Genomic DNA, 21,035 nt, shown 5'->3' on the forward strand with positions numbered 1-21,035 from the left:
GGGTGTATACTGGGGGAGGGGGGAGTCCTGTAGTGTGATCCATGCTCTGTACTGTACACACTAGCTGTGGGGTGTATACTGGGGGAGGGGGGAGTCCTGTAGTGTGATCCATGCTCTGTACTGTACACACTAGCTGTAGGGTGTATACTGGGGGAGGGGAGTCCTGTAGTGTGATGCATGCTCTGTACTGTACACACTAGCTGTGGGGTGTATACTGGGGGGAGTGCTGTAGTGTGATCCATGCTCTGTACTGTACACACTAGCTGTAGGGTGTATACTGGGGGAGGGAGGAGTCCTGTAGTGTGATCCATGCTCTGTACTGTACACACTAGCTGTAGGGTGTATACTGGGGGAGGGGAGTCCTGTAGTGTGATGCATGCTCTGTACTGTACACACTAGCTGTGGGGTGTATACTGGGGGAGGGGAGTCCTGTAGTGTGATCCATGCTCTGTACTGTACACACTAGCTGTAGGGTGTATACTGGGGGAGGGGAGTGCTGTAGTGTGATCCATGCTCTGTACTGTACACACTAGCTGTGGGGTGTATACTGGGGGAGGGGAGTCATGTAGTGTGATCCATGCTCTGTACTGTACACACTAGCTGTGGGGTGTATACTGGGGGGAGTGCTGCAGTGTGATCCATGCTCTGTACTGTACACACTAGCTGTGGGCTGTATACTGGGGGAGGGAGGAGTCCTGTAGTGTGATCCATGCTCTGTACTGTACACACTAGCTGTGGGCTGTATACTGGGGGGGGGGGGGCGGAGTCCTGTAGTGTGATCCATGCTCTGTACTGTACACACTAGCTGTAGGGTGTATACTGGGGGAGGGAGGAGTCCTGTAGTGTGATCCATGCTCTGTACTGTACACACTAGCTGTAGGGTGTATACTGGGGGAGGGGAGTCCTGTAGTGTGATCCATGCTCTGTACTGTGAACACTAGCTGTTGGGTGTATACTGGGGAGGGAGGAGTCCTGTAGTGTGATCCATGCTCTGTACTGTACACACTAGCTGTGGGGTGTATACTGGGGGAGGGGAGTCCTGTAGTGTGATCCATGCTCTGTGCTGTACACACTAGCTGTGGGCTGTATACTGGGGGAGGGAGGAGTCCTGTAGTGTGATCCATGCTCTGTACTGTACACACGAGCTGTGGGGTGTATACTGGGGGAGGGGAGTCCTGTAGTGTGACCCATGCTCTGTACTGTACACACTAGCTGTGGGGTGTATACTGGGGGAGGGGAGTCCTGTAGTGTGACCCATGCTCTGTACTGTACACACTAGCTGTGGGGTGTATACTGGGGGAGGGGAGTCCTGTAGTGTGATCCATGCTCTGTACGTTACACAGTAGCTGTGGGGTGTATACTGGGGGAGGAGTCCTGTAGTGTGATCCATGCTCTGTACTGTACACACTAGCTGTGAGCTGTATACTGGGGGAGGGGAGTCCTGTAGTGTGATCCATGCTCTGTACTGTACACGCTAGCTGTGGGCTGTATACTGGGGGAGGGAGGAGTCCTGTAGTGTGATCCATGCTCTGTACTGTACACACTAGCTGTAGGGTGTATACTGGGGGAGGGGAGTCCTGTAGTGTGATCCATGCTCTGTACTGTACACACTAGCTGTGGGCTGTATACTGGGGGAGGGGAGTCCTGTAGTGTGATCCGTGCTCTGTACTGTACACACTAGCTGTAGGGTGTATACTGGGGGAGGGGAGTCCTGTAGTGTGATCCATGCTCTGTACTGTACACACCAGCTGTGGGGTGTATACTGGGAGGGGTGGGGGGAGTCCTGTAGTGTGATCCATGCTCTTTACTGTACACACGAGCTGTGGGGTGTATACTGGGGAGGGGAGTCCTGTAGTGTGATGCATGCTCTGTACTGTACACACCAGCTGTGGGGTGTATACTGGGGGAGGGGAGTGCTGTAGTGTGATCCATGCTCTGTACTGTACACACTAGCTGTGGGGTGTATACCAGGGGAGGAGTCCTGTAGTGTGATCCATGCTCTGTACTGTACACACTAGCTGTGGGGTGTATACTGGGGGAGGGGAGTGCTGTAGTGTGATCCATGCTCTGTAATGTACACACTAGCTGTGGGGTGTATACTGGGGGGGGGGGGGGAGGGGAGTCCTGTAGTGTGATCCGTGCTCTGCGCTGTACACACTAGCTGTGGGCTGTATACTGGGGAGGGGGGAGTCCTGTAGTGTGATCCATGCTCTCTGTACTGTACACACTAGCTGTGGGGTGTATACTGGGGGAGGGGAGTCTTGTAGTGTGATCCATGCTCTCTGTACTGTACACACTAGCTGTGGGGTGTATACTGGGGGAGGAGTCCTGTAGTGTGATCCATGCTCTCTGTACTGTACACACTAGCTGTGGGCTGTATACTGGGGGAGGGGAGTCCTGTAGTGTGAGCCATGCTCTGTACTGTACACACTAGCTGTGGGGTGTATACTGGGGGAGGGGAGTCCTGTAGTGTGATCCGTGCTCTGTACTGTACACACTAGCTGTGGGGTGTATACTGGGGGAGGGGGGAGTCCTGTAGTGTGATCCATGCTCTGTACTGTACACACTAGCTGTGGGCTGTATACTGGGGGAGGGGAGTCCTGTAGTGTGACCCATGCTCTGTACTGTACACACACTAGCTGTGGGGTGTATACTGGGGGAGGGGAGTCCTGTAGTGTGATCCATGCTCTGTACTTTACACACTAGCTGTGGGGTGTATACTGGGGGAGGAGTCCTGTAGTGTGATCCATGCTCTGTACTGTACACACTAGCTGTGAGCTGTATACTGGGGGAGGGAGGAGTCCTGTAGTGTGATCCATGCTCTGTACTGTACACACTAGCTGTAGGGTGTATACTGGGGGAGGGGAGTCCTGTAGTGTGATCCATGCTCTGTACTGTACACACTAGCTGTGGGGTGTATACTGGGGGAGGGGAGTCCTGTAGTGTGATCCATGCTCTGTACTGTACACACTAGCTGTAGGGTGTATACTGGGGGAGGGGAGTCCTGTAGTGTGATCCATGCTCTGTACTATACACACTAGCTGTGGGCTGTATACTGGGGGAGGGGAGTCCTGTAGTGTGACCCATGCTCTGTACTTTACACACTAGCTGTGGGGTGTATACTGGGGGAGGAGTCCTGTAGTGTGATCCATGCTCTGTACTTTACACACTAGCTGTGGGCTGTATACTGGGGGAGGGGAGTGCTGCAGTGTGATCCATGCTCTGCGCTGTACACACTAGCTGTGGGCTGTATACTGGGGGAGGGGGTGGGAATAATGTCAGGACAATAACGACAGAAACTCTTCTCACCCCACCAGATTTCTTCTTGTCCTTCTTCCGTTTCTGTGGAGAGAGAAATGAAATCAGAATTATTTGTAGGAAAACGTTGACAGAAGTCTTCACCCCCACTGGATTCAGTAACTTGAGAGCCCTTCTCCCGACACAGCAGATAGGAGGCCACCAAAGGGGTTTAGACAAGAAATAACACTCAGGAGGTAAATCTAGCAGTGACTCCCTCTGACCAGATATTTGTAAAGGAGCAAAGGTGGGAACTGGAGAGGGGGCACTGCACATTATTAGGACAGGATGGGGCTATTTGTGAGATGCATTTCTGTACTCTACATCACTGTATCTCAACATTAATAACGTGAACCTCCACACTATAAATCTACTCAGCAGCACTGGAAAGGCTTGGTGTTTCTTTAACAGATTCACAGCATCAGAACTTTGTTTTTCTTACCCAAGCCTCATTTTTAGCTGCACAGAAGAAAACTGCCCGGGCATTTTTCCCCTGATGCTGTGCAAAGCATGATGGGATTTCTGATGCTGTTGTTCTCGTTGCCTAACAGCTGGGAGAGGTGATCAGGACACAGGCCAGTTGGAACTGTGGGGGAGATTTATCAAAGCATTACCGACAGTTTTGTCTTCATAATCTGTTCTAACCAGCAGGGAAAACAGTTCTGCATGATAATAAGAACCTTCTTAAATCTTAGGTAATAGTGGCACTTTAGCATGAATTGGTAGAGCTGCACTACAGTTAAGAAAAGTGCAAATCTATCTCTAAACTGGCGCAGATTAAGAAGTGCTTGATAGCAGTTCTACAGATGTAGAACTGCAGGCTAGACATGATTGCAGAGAGCAGGCTAGACATGATTTGTGAGGTGCTCTTCCCCCCTGCTGAATTCCTCCTCAGAGCCTGCTGCTATCAATACAGCAGGTGTGTTGGTTACCTCAGCAACAGCAATTCCCCTCACACACTGCACTGCCTGAGAAACCTTCCTAGCTCCTTCTATTCCTTACAGTTTAAGAAGGAATCTGCACTATCTAATGATTTCTTAGGATGTCTGAGACAGTTCTGCACGGATTTCTAAAAACCTACCAATATTTTGGGCTCGATTCACAAAGCGGTGCTAACCCAGTTAGAGACTTTAGGCATGATAACCATTGCACCACGCTGGTGAAAAGCCAGTTTAGGCGTGATAAGTTTAGGCATGCTAAGTTTAGATAAGTTTAGATCACGCACAAAGTCACGCACGCAAAGCAGCGCCATTAAACCCTATGCGAAGTGCACTAGACTTTGCTAGCGTAAAACCTTTGATCAGCTGTGCACTGCGGTGCTAACCCAGTTGGTGCTTAAACTTATCACATCTAAAATCTCAAAACACTGCGCTGATATAAATTTACAGGGTGGTAAAACAATCGGTGGTGCGCTGCTATGAAATTCCTAAAAGTCCAATATTGTACAAATTAGCTGCGCTCATAAAAAGTCCCAACAGATATTTCTTATGTGCAGCTAGTATTCAGGTTTTGCTCTCCGCTTCCACTCAGGAATGGTAGCCGTGCCCGCCTCGGCAAGAAACCACCACCACACCCCACGCAGTGGCCACTCACCGCTATGTTATGACCCTCAGTCAAGTGGGTCTTCAGCGCCTATGGGGTCATCTGGCCGCCCCCTGCCTTTCACCGGAAACCTTCTCCCGAATTCCAAAACTGCTGTCTGTTGGTCTTTTAATCACCTCAAAAGAGACATACCAGAGCTCCCATAGCGTAAAATTGTAAAAAACTTTTAATTATAAAAAAAGAGATTGCACACTCACAAGCTAGGCTGAGGTTGTTCACATAGAGTTTTTTTGGGCTCCACCCCAAACGTTGGCCGCCGGGTTGGCTTGTTGCGCTGTGTTGCCTCCCACCGCTTGCCACGTCCGTCCCCACGCCTGCTAGTTTGTTGGCCGCGTGCGCTTGACCGGTTTCGTCGCTAAACGCGACTCCTCAGAAGCATGCGCGGCCCTGTATTAAAAGATATTTTATACCCTATGCGGAAGATCATCCCTCCTCCCTAACCCGGAAGTGACTTTACCCTTTATCCAATGCCTGTGCCATCCCAGGGCGGAAATGACCTCTCCGTTCCCCCGGCAACCACCAGACAATCTTCAGAGCCGAGTCCACCCCTACTCGACGTCAGAGCGGCCTGCCCTCAGCCATCTCAGCTCCGCCCCTTGAAGACAGCGCGTGTACGGCGCTCGGTCTCCATGGAAACTTAGAGCATCGCGTCCCGAGCAATCCCCGCCTTCTCCTCCTACGTCCATACTAATCACCCCACAACAGTTCCGCTCCGCCTCCAGCAACCAATCCGCTCAGCGCATTTGGTTACCCTGGAAACTGGAGCAAAACTGTACGTGGACCTTTTTTTGGCATATTTGCTATGGGCTATTTGAAGTTAACTCAATTTGCAGAAAACATTGCGCATTTTATAAGCAGCCTCCCCGGATGCCAACCTGGGTACAGCTCTCACATTACCAACTACTACATTGTTACTAGACACACATATATCATATCTTTACAATGTCATCCTTTTTTCACAATACCATTGTTATTCCCTTATCAAAGTGACAACCAGGTCCAAATTTAAACTCGTGAATTAACGAAGCCAAAATTGGCTATATATACACACCCGCTCAAACCCCCCCCAACTCCCCCCACCCCTCCCTATAACTTTTAAAGTCACACACCCCAATGAACACCACTACTAAAGTGCCTTAAACCATCTGGACCTACTTGTCTCTTATCTTTAACCTTAATCATTAGTCAAAAAACACACGAGATCTATGTCTGCATTAAGTCCCCTTGGTTTCAATGTATTCAATAGATATATCCATTTAGTTTCTCTTTGTGATACTTCCTTGACCATATCCCCTCCCCTCCATGGTCTGCTCACCTTCTCCACTCCACAAAATGTAAGCAACGAGGGGTTACTATTATGTACCTCTTTAAAGTGGGCTGACAGCGTATGGCTCATCAGTCCCTTCTTTATATTTCTAAGGTGTTCTCCTATCCTTTCTTTCAGGGGTCTAGTAGTTCTTCCTACATATTGCAACCCACAGGGGCACCACGCCACATAGACCACATGTTTATTGTTGCAAGTAATGAAGTCCCTAATTTTGATATCTTTACCATTAGAGTGACCCCTAATCTGTGTAACCCTCCCAGACCTTGCCTCCCGGCACCCCTTGCAATCCCTGCAGGGGTGGAAGCCCGGGCGTTGCCACCCTTGGAACCTAGAAGGTTCCCTCTTTGGTTCCACACAACTGGGGGCCAGAATATTCCTCAGGTTTGGAGCCTTCCTATATATAAATCGGGGCCTAGATGGTAGGATTTTACTCAGTTCTGGATCCGATAACAATAGCTCCCAATGCTTATGTACAATATACTCCACTTCTTTATACTGACTATTGAATTCCGTTATGAATGCATGGTTATATACTTGATTATCTCCTTCCCTTTTCCTTTCCCTTTTTAACAATTCCCTTCTATCTATCCTTCCAACCCTCTCAATTTCTTGGTCCAAGAATCCTCCTTCATATCCTTTTTCTATAAACCTATCCCTAAGTATTCTCGATTGGGTTTCAAAATCCTCCATATTGCTACAGTTTCTTCTCATCCTTGTGAATTGTCCCCTAGGTACATTATTGATCCACCTGGGATGGTGCCCACTGTGAGTCGCAATATATCCATTTCTATCTGTTAGCTTGAAATGTGTTTTCACCCTTATAGTTTGTTCCACCACCATCATTTGAAGATCCAAGTAATTTATTTGTTGCTTATCGTGCTCAAATGTTAGCCTAATGTTTAGTGAATTTACATTAAGGTGTTCCATAAAACTCCTCAGTTCCCCTTCAGTGCCCCCCCACAAAATTATCAAATCATCGATATACCTTTTCCAGGTTATCACCCCTTTAGGTGCTTGTGCCAGTATCCCCTCCTCCCATCTACCCATGTAGAGGTTCGCTAGACTAGGTGCGAATCCCGCCCCCATAGCGCATCCTCTATGCTGTCTATAAAATTTATCCCCGTGCCAAAAATAATTCTTATTTAGTGCAAATTCCAACACCTCCACAAGGAATTCTATCTGTTCAGGAGGTAGTTCTCCCTCTTTCTCAATATAGTATTTGACTGCCTCGATCCCCTTATCCTGAGGGATGCTAGTATAGAGAGACGCTACGTCTGCTGTTACTAGCCATGTACCCTCATTAATTTTCATTCCTTCCATTTCTTGAATTGCATGTTTTGTGTCCTTTATGACACAAGGCAACTTTTGGACCAAGGGCTGCAAAAATTGATCTAGGTATTGCCCCAATCGATGGGTTACTGACCCTATCCCACTCAATATTGGTCTTCCCGGAGGATTGGTTGCGTTCTTATGTACTTTAGGGACCTGGTAGATGACCGGGATTTTTGGGGCATTAGGGATCAAGAATCTAAACTCCGCATCTGTTAAGCATCCCATCTCCACTCCTCTTTTCAAGAGCTCTCTTAGTTGTCTCAAATAGTCCTGTGTGGGGGGGGGAGTGGTGGTTCTAAACAAAGAGCAATACAGGAAGGAATTAGATAGATTAGTCCAAGATCGAGATACCTACGAACAGTTGAGGAGAGATCCCACACAGGACTATTTGAGACAACTAAGAGAGCTCTTGAAAAGAGGAGTGGAGATGGGATGCTTAACAGATGCGGAGTTTAGATTCTTGATCCCTAATGCCCCAAAAATCCCGGTCATCTACCAGGTCCCTAAAGTACATAAGAACGCAACCAATCCTCCGGGAAGACCAATATTGAGTGGGATAGGGTCAGTAACCCATCGATTGGGGCAATACCTAGATCAATTTTTGCAGCCCTTGGTCCAAAAGTTGCCTTGTGTCATAAAGGACACAAAACATGCAATTCAAGAAATGGAAGGAATGAAAATTAATGAGGGTACATGGCTAGTAACAGCAGACGTAGCGTCTCTCTATACTAGCATCCCTCAGGATAAGGGGATCGAGGCAGTCAAATACTATATTGAGAAAGAGGGAGAACTACCTCCTGAACAGATAGAATTCCTTGTGGAGGTGTTGGAATTTGCACTAAATAAGAATTATTTTTGGCACGGGGATAAATTTTATAGACAGCATAGAGGATGCGCTATGGGGGCGGGATTCGCACCTAGTCTAGCGAACCTCTACATGGGTAGATGGGAGGAGGGGATACTGGCACAAGCACCTAAAGGGGTGATAACCTGGAAAAGGTATATCGATGATTTGATAATTTTGTGGGGGGGCACTGAAGGGGAACTGAGGAGTTTTATGGAACACCTTAATGTAAATTCACTAAACATTAGGCTAACATTTGAGCACGATAAGCAACAAATAAATTACTTGGATCTTCAAATGATGGTGGTGGAACAAACTATAAGGGTGAAAACACATTTCAAGCTAACAGATAGAAATGGATATATTGCGACTCACAGTGGGCACCATCCCAGGTGGATCAATAATGTACCTAGGGGACAATTCACAAGGATGAGAAGAAACTGTAGCAATATGGAGGATTTTGAAACCCAATCGAGAATACTTAGGGATAGGTTTATAGAAAAAGGATATGAAGGAGGATTCTTGGACCAAGAAATTGAGAGGGTTGGAAGGATAGATAGAAGGGAATTGTTAAAAAGGGAAAGGAAAAGGGAAGGAGATAATCAAGTATATAACCATGCATTCATAACGGAATTCAATAGTCAGTATAAAGAAGTGGAGTATATTGTACATAAGCATTGGGAGCTATTGTTATCGGATCCAGAACTGAGTAAAATCCTACCATCTAGGCCCCGATTTATACATAGGAAGGCTCCAAACCTGAGGAATATTCTGGCCCCCAGTTGTGTGGAACCAAAGAGGGAACCTTCTAGGTTCCAAGGGTGGCAACGCCCGGGCTTCCACCCCTGCAGGGATTGCAAGGGGTGCCGGGAGGCAAGGTCTGGGAGGGTTACACAGATTAGGGGTCACTCTAATGGTAAAGATATCAAAATTAGGGACTTCATTACTTGCAACGATAAACATGTGGTCTATGTGGCGTGGTGCCCCTGTGGGTTGCAATATGTAGGAAGAACTACTAGACCCCTGAAAGAAAGGATAGGAGAACACCTTAGAAATATAAAGAAGGGACTGATGAGCCATACGCTGTCAGCCCACTTTAAAGAGGTACATAATAGTAACCCCTCGTTGCTTACATTTTGTGGAGTGGAGAAGGTGAGCAGACCATGGAGGGGAGGGGATATGGTCAAGGAAGTATCACAAAGAGAAACTAAATGGATATATCTATTGAATACATTGAAACCAAGGGGACTTAATGCAGACATAGATCTCGTGTGTTTTTTGACTAATGATTAAGGTTAAAGATAAGAGACAAGTAGGTCCAGATGGTTTAAGGCACTTTAGTAGTGGTGTTCATTGGGGTGTGTGACTTTAAAAGTTATAGGGAGGGGTGGGGGGAGTTGGGGGGGGTTTGAGCGGGTGTGTATATATAGCCAATTTTGGCTTCGTTAATTCACGAGTTTAAATTTGGACCTGGTTGTCACTTTGATAAGGGAATAACAATGGTATTGTGAAAAAAGGATGACATTGTAAAGATATGATATATGTGTGTCTAGTAACAATGTAGTAGTTGGTAATGTGAGAGCTGTACCCAGGTTGGCATCCGGGGAGGCTGCTTATAAAATGCGCAATGTTTTCTGCAAATTGAGTTAACTTCAAATAGCCCATAGCAAATATGCCAAAAAAAGGTCCACGTACAGTTTTGCTCCAGTTTCCAGGGTAACCAAATGCGCTGAGCGGATTGGTTGCTGGAGGCGGAGCGGAACTGTTGTGGGGTGATTAGTATGGACGTAGGAGGAGAAGGCGGGGATTGCTCGGGACGCGATGCTCTAAGTTTCCATGGAGACCGAGCGCCGTACACGCGCTGTCTTCAAGGGGCGGAGCTGAGATGGCTGAGGGCAGGCCGCTCTGACGTCGAGTAGGGGTGGACTCGGCTCTGAAGATTGTCTGGTGGTTGCCGGGGGAACGGAGAGGTCATTTCCGCCCTGGGATGGCACAGGCATTGGATAAAGGGTAAAGTCACTTCCGGGTTAGGGAGGAGGGATGATCTTCCGCATAGGGTATAAAATATCTTTTAATACAGGGCCGCGCATGCTTCTGAGGAGTCGCATTTAGCGACGAAACCGGTCAAGCGCACGCGGCCAACAAACTAGCAGGCGTGGGGACGGACGTGGCAAGCGGTGGGAGGCAACACAGCGCAACAAGCCAACCCGGCGGCCAACGTTTGGGGTGGAGCCCAAAAAAACTCTATGTGAACAACCTCAGCCTAGCTTGTGAGTGTGCAATCTCTTTTTTTATAATTAAAAGTTTTTTACAATTTTACGCTATGGGAGCTCTGGTATGTCTCTTTTGAGGTGATTAAAAGACCAACAGACAGCAGTTTTGGAATTCGGGAGAAGGTTTCCGGTGAAAGGCAGGGGGCGGCCAGATGACCCCATAGGCGCTGAAGACCCACTTGACTGAGGGTCATAACATAGCGGTGAGTGGCCACTGCGTGGGGTGTGGTGGTGGTTTCTTGCCGAGGCGGGCACGGCTACCATTCCTGAGTGGAAGCGGAGAGCAAAACCTGAATACTAGCTGCACATAAGAAATATCTGTTGGGACTTTTTATGAGCGCAGCTAATTTGTACAATATTGGACTTTTAGGAATTTCATAGCAGCGCACCACCGATTGTTTTACCACCCTGTAAATTTATATCAGCGCAGTGTTTTGAGATTTTATATTTGTATTATTGGGTTTACACAGCAGCAGATATGGACATATTTGAGCAACGCCTTAAAAAGCGTACAGATTTGGATGAAATTTTTAACATTGAACAATTAACTATACCTAATGCGGATAATGATTTTAAAGGGTTACAGGGACTAATGCTTAAGGAACAAGCCACGTGGTGGGACATTGTTACACTAAGTAAATATGAAAAAGAAGGCATAGTTCCTAAACGATTGAGGTGGGACCTTATGGCTACAGATGGGGAAGATAGTGAAGAAAATGATGCAGAGTGGGAAGAGTATTTTAATAAATGTGGGGTGGGTCTGGTATGTCTATTGATGAAAAGAAAGAGAAGGAGGCTGACCAGACTGGGGGGTGAAATAGATGAGATTAGACAAAGGTTAGAGATATGTAAAGGAACGGAAGAGTATAATAAAAGAACTCAAAAAATTGGGGAAACATTGCAAAAAGCAGAAAAGGAAACCATTGTTTCTATGAGACAAAAGTTCTTGCGAGACTACCATGCACATAAGAATAAAGAAGCCTATAAATGGCAAATAAAGAAAAAAGTGCAATTACAACAGCAACAAAAGACAGGGGAAGGTGAAAATAATCCGCAGGGAGTGGGGAATGTTCCCCAACCGCATGGTGCAAATATACAGGGGATGGGCCACAACGTAGAACACAGGGGAAGAGGGGGTCAGGGGGGAGGAGGGAGGGGAGGGAATACTGGTAGAATACCAAAGGATAATTACAGGATGGTGTACCCGATGGGCCCCCAACCTATGGGACCTGCACCAATGCAGGGGAGACCCATATGGAGACCACATGGAGGTGCTTATGGTAGGGGTCGGGGGGGAAGACCCATGGGAGGACCAAATAGGCCATATTCTGTACCAAATCAATATCCAAATGTACCTAATCAATATTCAGATGGGAACCAAGGATCCGCGTATAATATACCTCTAAGTAATCGGTATGACCCTTTAAACCAGGAAAGCCACTATGAGCCTTTTTTAGGAGAGGAGAGGAAGTACCAACAAACAGATTGGGAAGAGGATGCCAATTACCTTCCCGGAAAAAGAGGAGCAGAAGGGGGACAAGGGGAGGAAGAAGGGAGTGTCAAAAAAATAAGGAGAAAGTAGAAGGAAAAGGAATATTTAATCTCAGTGGTGTACACCTAAGTAATAGAGAATTGGTAACATTGGACCAAGGGTTGAAGTTTGCCCCAAAAAAGGGGATTAACAAATTTGCTACATTTATTGATCTAGAAAAATTCACCAGAAAACTTAACCTTAAAAAATATTTTCTCAAGAGGGAGGGGCCTACTATAAGAGCTAACAGTATACCCACTCAGAATTCAGCCAATAGGTATAGACATACCAATCTCAAAAACAATTCCACATTCAATCCGCAGGAGACGGGCTTTCAGGCGATTGGAGCATTTAAGAAAATGGTAAGTAATGAGATTAGGGACCTCCCAGAGAAGAAATACCCTGGGGTTAAACAGGTGGCCAGAAATTTGCTGGAAACTAAAGGTCTGGTGATTAGGCCGGCAGACAAAGGGGGGGGAGTGGTGGTTCTAAACAAAGAGCAATACAGGAAGGAATTAGATAGATTAGTCCAAGATCGAGATACCTACGAACAGTTGAGGAGAGATCCCACACAGGACTATTTGAGACAACTAAGAGAGCTCTTGAAAAGAGGAGTGGAGATGGGATGCTTAACAGATGCGGAGTTTAGATTCTTGATCCCTAATGCCCCAAAAATCCCGGTCATCTACCAGGTCCCTAAAGTACATAAGAACGCAACCAATCCTCCGGGAAGACCAATATTGAGTGGGATAGGGTCAGTAACCCATCGATTGGGGCAATACCTAGATCAATTTTTGCAGCCCTTGGTCCAAAAGTTGCCTTGTGTCATAAAGGACACAAAACATGCAATTCAAGAAATGGAAGGAATGAAAATTAATGAGGGTACATGGCTAGTAACAGCAGACGTAGCGTCTCTCTATACTAGCATCCCTCAGGATAAGGGGATCGAGGCAGTCAAATACTATATTGAGAAAGAGGGAGAACTACCTCCTGAACAGATAGAATTCCTTGTGGAGGTGTTGGAATTTGCACTAAATAAGAATTATTTTTGGCACGGGGATAAATTTTATAGACAGCATAGAGGATGCGCTATGGGGGCGGGATTCGCACCTAGTCTAGCGAACCTCTACATGGGTAGATGGGAGGAGGGGATACTGGCACAAGCACCTAAAGGGGTGATAACCTGGAAAAGGTATATCGATGATTTGATAATTTTGTAGGGGGGCACTGAAGGGGAACTGAGGAGTTTTATGGAACACCTTAATGTAAATTCACTAAACATTAGGCTAACATTTGAGCACGATAAGCAACAAATAAATTACTTGGATCTTCAAATGATGGTGGTGGAACAAACTATAAGGGTGAAAACACATTTCAAGCTAACAGATAGAAATGGATATATTGCGACTCACAGTGGGCACCATCCCAGGTGGATCAATAATGTACCTAGGGGACAATTCACAAGGATGAGAAGAAACTGTAGCAATATGGAGGATTTTGAAACCCAATCGAGAATACTTAGGGATAGGTTTATAGAAAAAGGATATGAAGGAGGATTCTTGGACCAAGAAATTGAGAGGGTTGGAAGGATAGATAGAAGGGAATTGTTAAAAAGGGAAAGGAAAAGGGAAGGAGATAATCAAGTATATAACCATGCATTCATAACGGAATTCAATAGTCAGTATAAAGAAGTGGAGTATATTGTACATAAGCATTGGGAGCTATTGTTATCGGATCCAGAACTGAGTAAAATCCTACCATCTAGGCCCCGATTTATATATAGGAAGGCTCCAAACCTGAGGAATATTCTGGCCCCCAGTTGTGTGGAACCAAAGAGGGAACCTTCTAGGTTCCAAGGGTGGCAACGCCCGGGCTTCCACCCCTGCAGGGATTGCAAGGGGTGCCGGGAGGCAAGGTCTGGGAGGGTTACACAGATTAGGGGTCACTCTAATGGTAAAGATATCAAAATTAGGGACTTCATTACTTGCAACGATAAACATGTGGTCTATGTGGCGTGGTGCCCCTGTGGGTTGCAATATGTAGGAAGAACTACTAGACCCCTGAAAGAAAGGATAGGAGAACACCTTAGAAATATAAAGAAGGGACTGATGAGCCATACGCTGTCAGCCCACTTTAAAGAGGTACATAATAGTAACCCCTCGTTGCTTACATTTTGTGGAGTGGAGAAGGTGAGCAGACCATGGAGGGGAGGGGATATGGTCAAGGAAGTATCACAAAGAGAAACTAAATGGATATATCTATTGAATACATTGAAACCAAGGGGACTTAATGCAGACATAGATCTCGTGTGTTTTTTGACTAATGATTAAGGTTAAAGATAAGAGACAAGTAGGTCCAGATGGTTTAAGGCACTTTAGTAGTGGTGTTCATTGGGGTGTGTGACTTTAAAAGTTATAGGGAGGGGTGGGGGGAGTTGGGGGGGGTTTGAGCGGGTGTGTATATATAGCCAATTTTGGCTTCGTTAATTCACGAGTTTAAATTTGGACCTGGTTGTCACTTTGATAAGGGAATAACAATGGTATTGTGAAAAAAGGATGACATTGTAAAGATATGATATATGTGTGTCTAGTAACAATGTAGTAGTTGGTAATGTGAGAGCTGTACCCAGGTTGGCATCCGGGGAGGCTGCTTATAAAATGCGCAATGTTTTCTGCAAATTGAGTTAACTTCAAATAGCCCATAGCAAATATGCCAAAAAAAGGTCCACGTACAGTTTTGCTCCAGTTTCCAGGGTAACCAAATGCGCTGAGCGGATTGGTTGCTGGAGGCGGAGCGGAACTGTTGTGGGGTGATTAGTATGGACGTAGGAGGAGAAGGCGGGGATTGCTCGGGACGCGATGCTCTAAGTTTCCATGGAGACCGAGCGCCGTACACGCGCTGTCTTCAAGGGGCGGAGCTGAGATGGCTGAGGGCAGGCCGCTCTGACGTCGAGTAGGGGTGGACTCGGCTCTGAAGATTGTCTGGTGGTTGCCGGGGGAACGGAGAGGTCATTTCCGCCCTGGGATGGCACAGGCATTGGATAAAGGGTAAAGTCACTTCCGGGTTAGGGAGGAGGGATGATCTTCCGCATAGGGTATAAAATATCTTTTAATACAGGGCCGCGCATGCTTCTGAGGAGTCGCATTTAGCGACGAAACCGGTCAAGCGCACGCGGCCAACAAACTAGCAGGCGTGGGGACGGACGTGGCAAGCGGTGGGAGGCAACACAGCGCAACAAGCCAACCCGGCGGCCAACGTTTGGGGTGGAGCCCAAAAAAACTCTATGTGAACAACCTCAGCCTAGCTTGTGAGTGTGCAATCTCTTTTTTTATAATTAAAAGTTTTTTACAATTTTACGCTATGGGAGCTCTGGTATGTCTCTTTTGAGGTGATTAAAAGACCAACAGACAGCAGTTTTGGAATTCGGGAGAAGGTTTCCGGTAAAAGGCAGGGGGTGGCCAGATGACCCCATAGGCGCTGAAGACCCACTTGACTGAGGGTCATAACATAGCGGTGAGTGGCCACTGCGTGGGGTGTGGTGGTGGTTTCTTGCCGAGGCGGGCACGGCTACCATTCCTGAGTGGAAGCGGAGAGCAAAACCTGAATACTAGCTGCACATAAGAAATATCTGTTGGGACTTTTTATGAGCGCAGCTAATTTGTACAATCTTAAACTTAACAAGCCTAAACTTATCACGCCTAAACTTATCACACCTAAACTTATCATGCCTAAACTTATCACGCCTAAACTTATCACGCCTAAACTTATCACACCTAAACTTATCATGCCTAAACTGAGTTTAGGCGTGATAAAGGGTTTTTCACCAGCGTGCTAACTGTTAGCACCGCTTTGTGAATCAGGCCCTTTGTCTCAGACACTCTTGATAAATCTGGCCCTGTGTCTCATGCTCATTTCAACCAAAAAGATGGCTGACCTCATGAAATCAAACATTTACCTGTTCGTTTAAAGCAAGATGGGTAAGTGGTTATATTACCTATCTATTTTAATTAACATAACTAATGGAACTTAATGACAGTATGTTTGTTTAGGCTGAAGTTCCTCTTTAAAGGGGTGCTAAGCAAAATAAATAATTTAGGTACTCCTAATGCCGTAATTGAGTAATTTATAAAAGAAAAAAAAAAGTCCCAGATCATAACTCACCTACTCTGCTAGGATAAAGCAGCAGCCGTGGGACATGATCAGGGGCGTTTCTAAGGCCAACAGGGGAGGAAACTGCCACTTCCTCCTGCACGTTTTCGACGCTCGGTACCAGTGGAAGTTTTCGAATGAGTACTGCGGGGCCCCTGGGGGCGCAGGGACATGAGGATGGTGCTGTTCCCTACATCAGTGTTTCTCAACTTTTTTGACCCAAGTACCCCCTATCGCAATTCAGTTCCAGCCGAGTACCCCCTGAATTCGGATCAATATACTTTGATGAAATTTAAACATGCAAACAGTATTTGAACTGACAACTTAGGAAACTGTCAACTTTAATTGCAATGAAAGCAAGTGTGATCATGTGCTATTTTTAAGTAATCCCAAAAAACAACAACAAAAAAACAATTGTACCATATTAAAATGCATGGTGGCAAAAACAAGTAGCAACTTCAGAACTTGAAAATTATGCAGTCAAAAAATAAACTAGTTTTTTATTCCAGTTTTAGTGAGAAACCTGGGCTTTCTTGGCAGAAATTAATTTCTCAAATCTTGGATTCAGGGAACTGATGCCCACAATAAGGTCGCTTTCTGGAGACAGGCGGTTTCTCATTTTAGTTTTCAGAGTTGTGAGATGTGAAAATCTGGATTCACATAAGTATGTTGAAGCAAAGGGGAGGAGTTCAGCAAGAGCCATTTTTCTTAACTGTGGGTATTCTCTCTTCAGCCTGTGCCAAAATCCAGTAATGTTTTCTGGACACTCTTGTTGTCTTGGTTTTAATGTACTGTCTGAAGAAAGCTCAAACAGTTTTTCCTTTGCATCATCTGGAACCCCAGCTTCCATAATGGCATTCTCATCAAAAGGATTAAGAATCCAAAGTTTTTGTCTGTCATTCTCTTCAACACTTGGAAAGTAATGTTCAAAATGTGACTCCAGGTTGGTCAAATGTTCCTTAATGATCTCTTTAACATTCTCAGTCGGAGAGATGTAGTTTTCTTCACTGAATTCCATGAGCTGTGGGAAGGAAGTTACATTTCCAGCTAACTTTGCTTCTCCAAAACTTAATTTTCTTCCTAAAGGCTTTGATTCTATCTTCCAGCATAAAAATGTTGGTAGTAAACCCCTGTAGTTGAAGGTTCAAATCATTAATTTTGTCAAAAATGTCACTTAGGTAGGCAAGTTTGGAAAGCCACATCTCATCTTCAAAATAACTTAAGAAATCACTACTCATATTTCTTAGGAAAACAGTGACTTCATTTCTTAATTCAAGCAGTCGATTCAGAAGCCTCCCACGTGATAACCATCGAACCTCTGTGTGAAGTAAAACTGTGATATGATCAGCTCCCATATCACGACACAATGCACGAAAAAGACGTGAATTTAAAGCTCTTGCCTTTATAAAGTTGACGATTTTCACAGCAACATCCAGTACGCAACTTAGCTCTCTACTCAGTCGTTTTGACGCAAGAGCCTGACGATGAATAATGCAATGATTCCACTTTATGGAAGGATTTAAAGCTTTAAGGCGGCTTACAAGTCCACTCTTCCGGCCTACCATGGCTGCTGCTCCATCCGTGCACACAGAGACACACCATTCCCAAGACACCGTTCCTTTTCCAAAATGTGCTTGTTCAGTGCATTAAAAATCTCCTCTCCAGTTGTTGTTGTATCAAGTTCCTTACAGCCAAATATTTCTTCTTGTATTCCATTCTCACTGTCATCATCAATATACCGTACAAATATCATTAACTGAGCAGAATTGGAAATGTCTGTAGATTCGTCTATCTGTAAAGCAAACCGTTTTTGCAAGATTATCTTCTCAGATATCTGCTTAATGATGTTGTCTCCCATGTCTTCAATCCTTCTGGAAATTGTATCGTTGGAATGTGGAATGGTCTTAATTTTGTCAACTTCAGCTTTTCCAAACATGATTTCAGCTATTCTTACCGCAGCGGGAATGATAAGACTTTCTGCAACAGTGTGAGGTTTTTTTGTTTTTGCCACCATGTGCGCAATGTCAAAGGAGGCTTGGAGAGCTTGTTTTGATGTTGTGGAGTAAGACTTCATAGCTGAACTTGACTTTGTCATGCTATCCCGTTTTCTCTTAAAGAAATCAACTGGCTTTTCCTTCACTGAAGGGTGTTTAGTAACAAGGTGCCTTTTTAACATGGAGGGTTTCATAGAATGGTTTGATAGGGTTTCTCCACATATCACACATAGAGGCTGAGGTGGGACACTGTTATTTGATGTAAATCCATAAGCTAGGTACATGTCATCATATTTCCGTGTTTTGGGCGGTAGTGACATGCTTGTATGTTCACTATCACTCTTTTTTTTCTAGTAACTGGTTCATCTTCTGACACAGAACTCTCTATGACTACATCATTATGAGAACCATCTTTTGAGCCAGAAGATCTTATAAGAAAACGATCCATTGTTATTGCCTTAGTACAAAAAGAAAATAGTAGTGCAAATTAAGCTACAGTATTTTGACACCACTAAATGATTAAAATAATTAGAATTATTTTTTATTATTTCAACATCTTCTGCAGCACATTACAGAGTACATAGTCATGTCACTGACTGTTTCCAGAGTAGCTCACAATCTAATCCTACCATAGTCATAGTCTAATGTCCTACCATATTATTATTATGTATGTATATAGCATAGTGGTGTCACTGACTGTCCTCAGAGCAGCTCACAATCTAATCCCTGCCAGAATCATAGTATAATGTTCGACCTACCATATTATTATTATGTATTTATATAGCACTGACATCTTCTGCAGCACATTACAGAATACATAGTCATGTCACTGACTTTCCTCAGAGGTGCTCACAATCTAATCCTACCATAGTCATAGTGTAAAGTCTTACCATATTATTATTATGTATTTATATAGCACTGACATCTTCTGCAGCACATTACCGAGTACATAGTCATGTTACTGACTGTCCTCAGAGGAGCTCACAATCTAATCCTACCATAGTCATAGTGTAAAGTCCTACCATATTATTATTATGTATTTATACAGCACTGACATCTTCTGCAGCACTTTACAGAGTATATAGTCATGTCACTGACTGTCCTCAGAGGAGCTCACACTCTAATCCTACCATAGTCATAGTGTAAAGTCCTACCATATTATTATTATGTATTTATACAGCACTGACATCTTCTGCAGCACTTTACAGAGTATATAGTCATGTCACTGACTATCGTCAGAGGAGCTCACGCTATCGTCAGTGTAATGTCTCTTCCATCTTCATCGCCCTGTTGCCTCTTCTCTGTGACCCGGCAGAGTTACGTGAATATGTACAGTACATGCTGCCGGGTTACTGAGAAGAGTCGACAGCGAGGATGAAGACTGAAGGACACAGACTTGGGTAGTGCAGTAGTCAAATACTCTGAAAGGGCGCTAGGGGAGCACTATTCGCTTGGGGGGGGGGGGAGGGGAGGGGCAAGACCTGGGTACACATCAGCTGCCCCAGGGAACAACCTAACATTAGGGAGATGAGTATTTCGATCTAAATGCTTCAGAAACTGAAAATTAAACAGATGCGCAACACAGACGGCAGGGAATGTGGGGGGTAACTAACTCCTGTTGCCACCTGTGAGCTGACCTCCAGTTGTTTCTGGCTGTGAAAGAGGTTTAAACTGGAGAGCTAAAACACAGCGTGGAGGGCAACACAGACAGATGGCTACAAGGGCGAGTTATACCTCCCCATCCCACCTCCTTCCCTGCAGTGTTCATTAGTTTAAATTTCAAGTTTGTTCTGAAACATTTGGAACAATGGTACAAATCGAAATGTTTATCCCTACGTAATACTGTTGGGAGAGAGCAAAGGGCCACCTAATAATGCAGCTACCTTTAAAGGGAGGGTTCATGGAGAACAAAAAATATGAATCCACTTACCTGGGGCTTCCTCCAGCCCGTGGCAGACAGGACGTGCCCTCGACGTCGCTCCGGAGGCTCCCCGTCATCTCCGGTGGCTCACCCGACCTGGCCAAGCTGGCTTCCAGGTCGGGCTCTTCTGCGCTCCAACATGTGTCTCACTTGGTTACGCTGGACGTCCTCCAGACTGTGCAGGCGCAGTAGTTCTGCGCCTGCGCAGTACAGCCTGGAAGACTTCTGATGACGCGTGAGACGCAGGTCAGGGAGGGGGGGCCCTCATGTAATACAATATATACGCACACATATATATGCCATGTGTGCAATATACGTATTACTACTGGCTTGAATATATATATATATATATATATATATATATATATATATATATATATATATATATATATATATATATATATATATATATACACACACACACATACACACACACATACACACACACACTCAATTAGATGAGCACAAGCTCAGCACGCTATGCTGTGGTAGTGCAGCATAGCGTGCGCTGGTAACTTACGCTCCCTCCTCTCCTAATGTAACTAACAGCCGCCGCTCCACTCGTCCCGCACTGAGTCCCTTTGAGTCCAGTGGCTGTATGTATATAGGACGTGATCCCCGCAAGTTGATTGGCCCAATCGGCTGCCTATCAAGTGACAGGCAGTGTATTGCGCCAATCAAAATGTTGAGATCACATACTAGAAAGCCACTGGATCCGCCAGGGCTCAGGATGGGGGGAGTGGAGCTGCTGTTAATTACAAAAAG

General features: G+C 45.4%; 1 protein-coding gene across 1 annotated transcript in view; it reads right to left on the reverse strand.

The window, feature by feature from the left end:
- The window catches only part of FAM133B (family with sequence similarity 133 member B), a 156,106-nt gene that overhangs the window by 81,422 nt on the left and 53,649 nt on the right, over nt 1-21,035 (reverse strand). The window contains exon 5 of the mRNA XM_068235019.1: nt 3,310-3,342. Coding sequence (XP_068091120.1) covers nt 3,310-3,342 — 33 coding nt within the window. The remainder of the gene's footprint in view (nt 1-3,309; nt 3,343-21,035) is intronic.

The sequence above is a fragment of the Hyperolius riggenbachi genome, chromosome 5 (genome assembly GCF_040937935.1).
Source record: "Hyperolius riggenbachi isolate aHypRig1 chromosome 5, aHypRig1.pri, whole genome shotgun sequence".
Classification (NCBI taxonomy): domain Eukaryota; kingdom Metazoa; phylum Chordata; class Amphibia; order Anura; family Hyperoliidae; genus Hyperolius; species Hyperolius riggenbachi.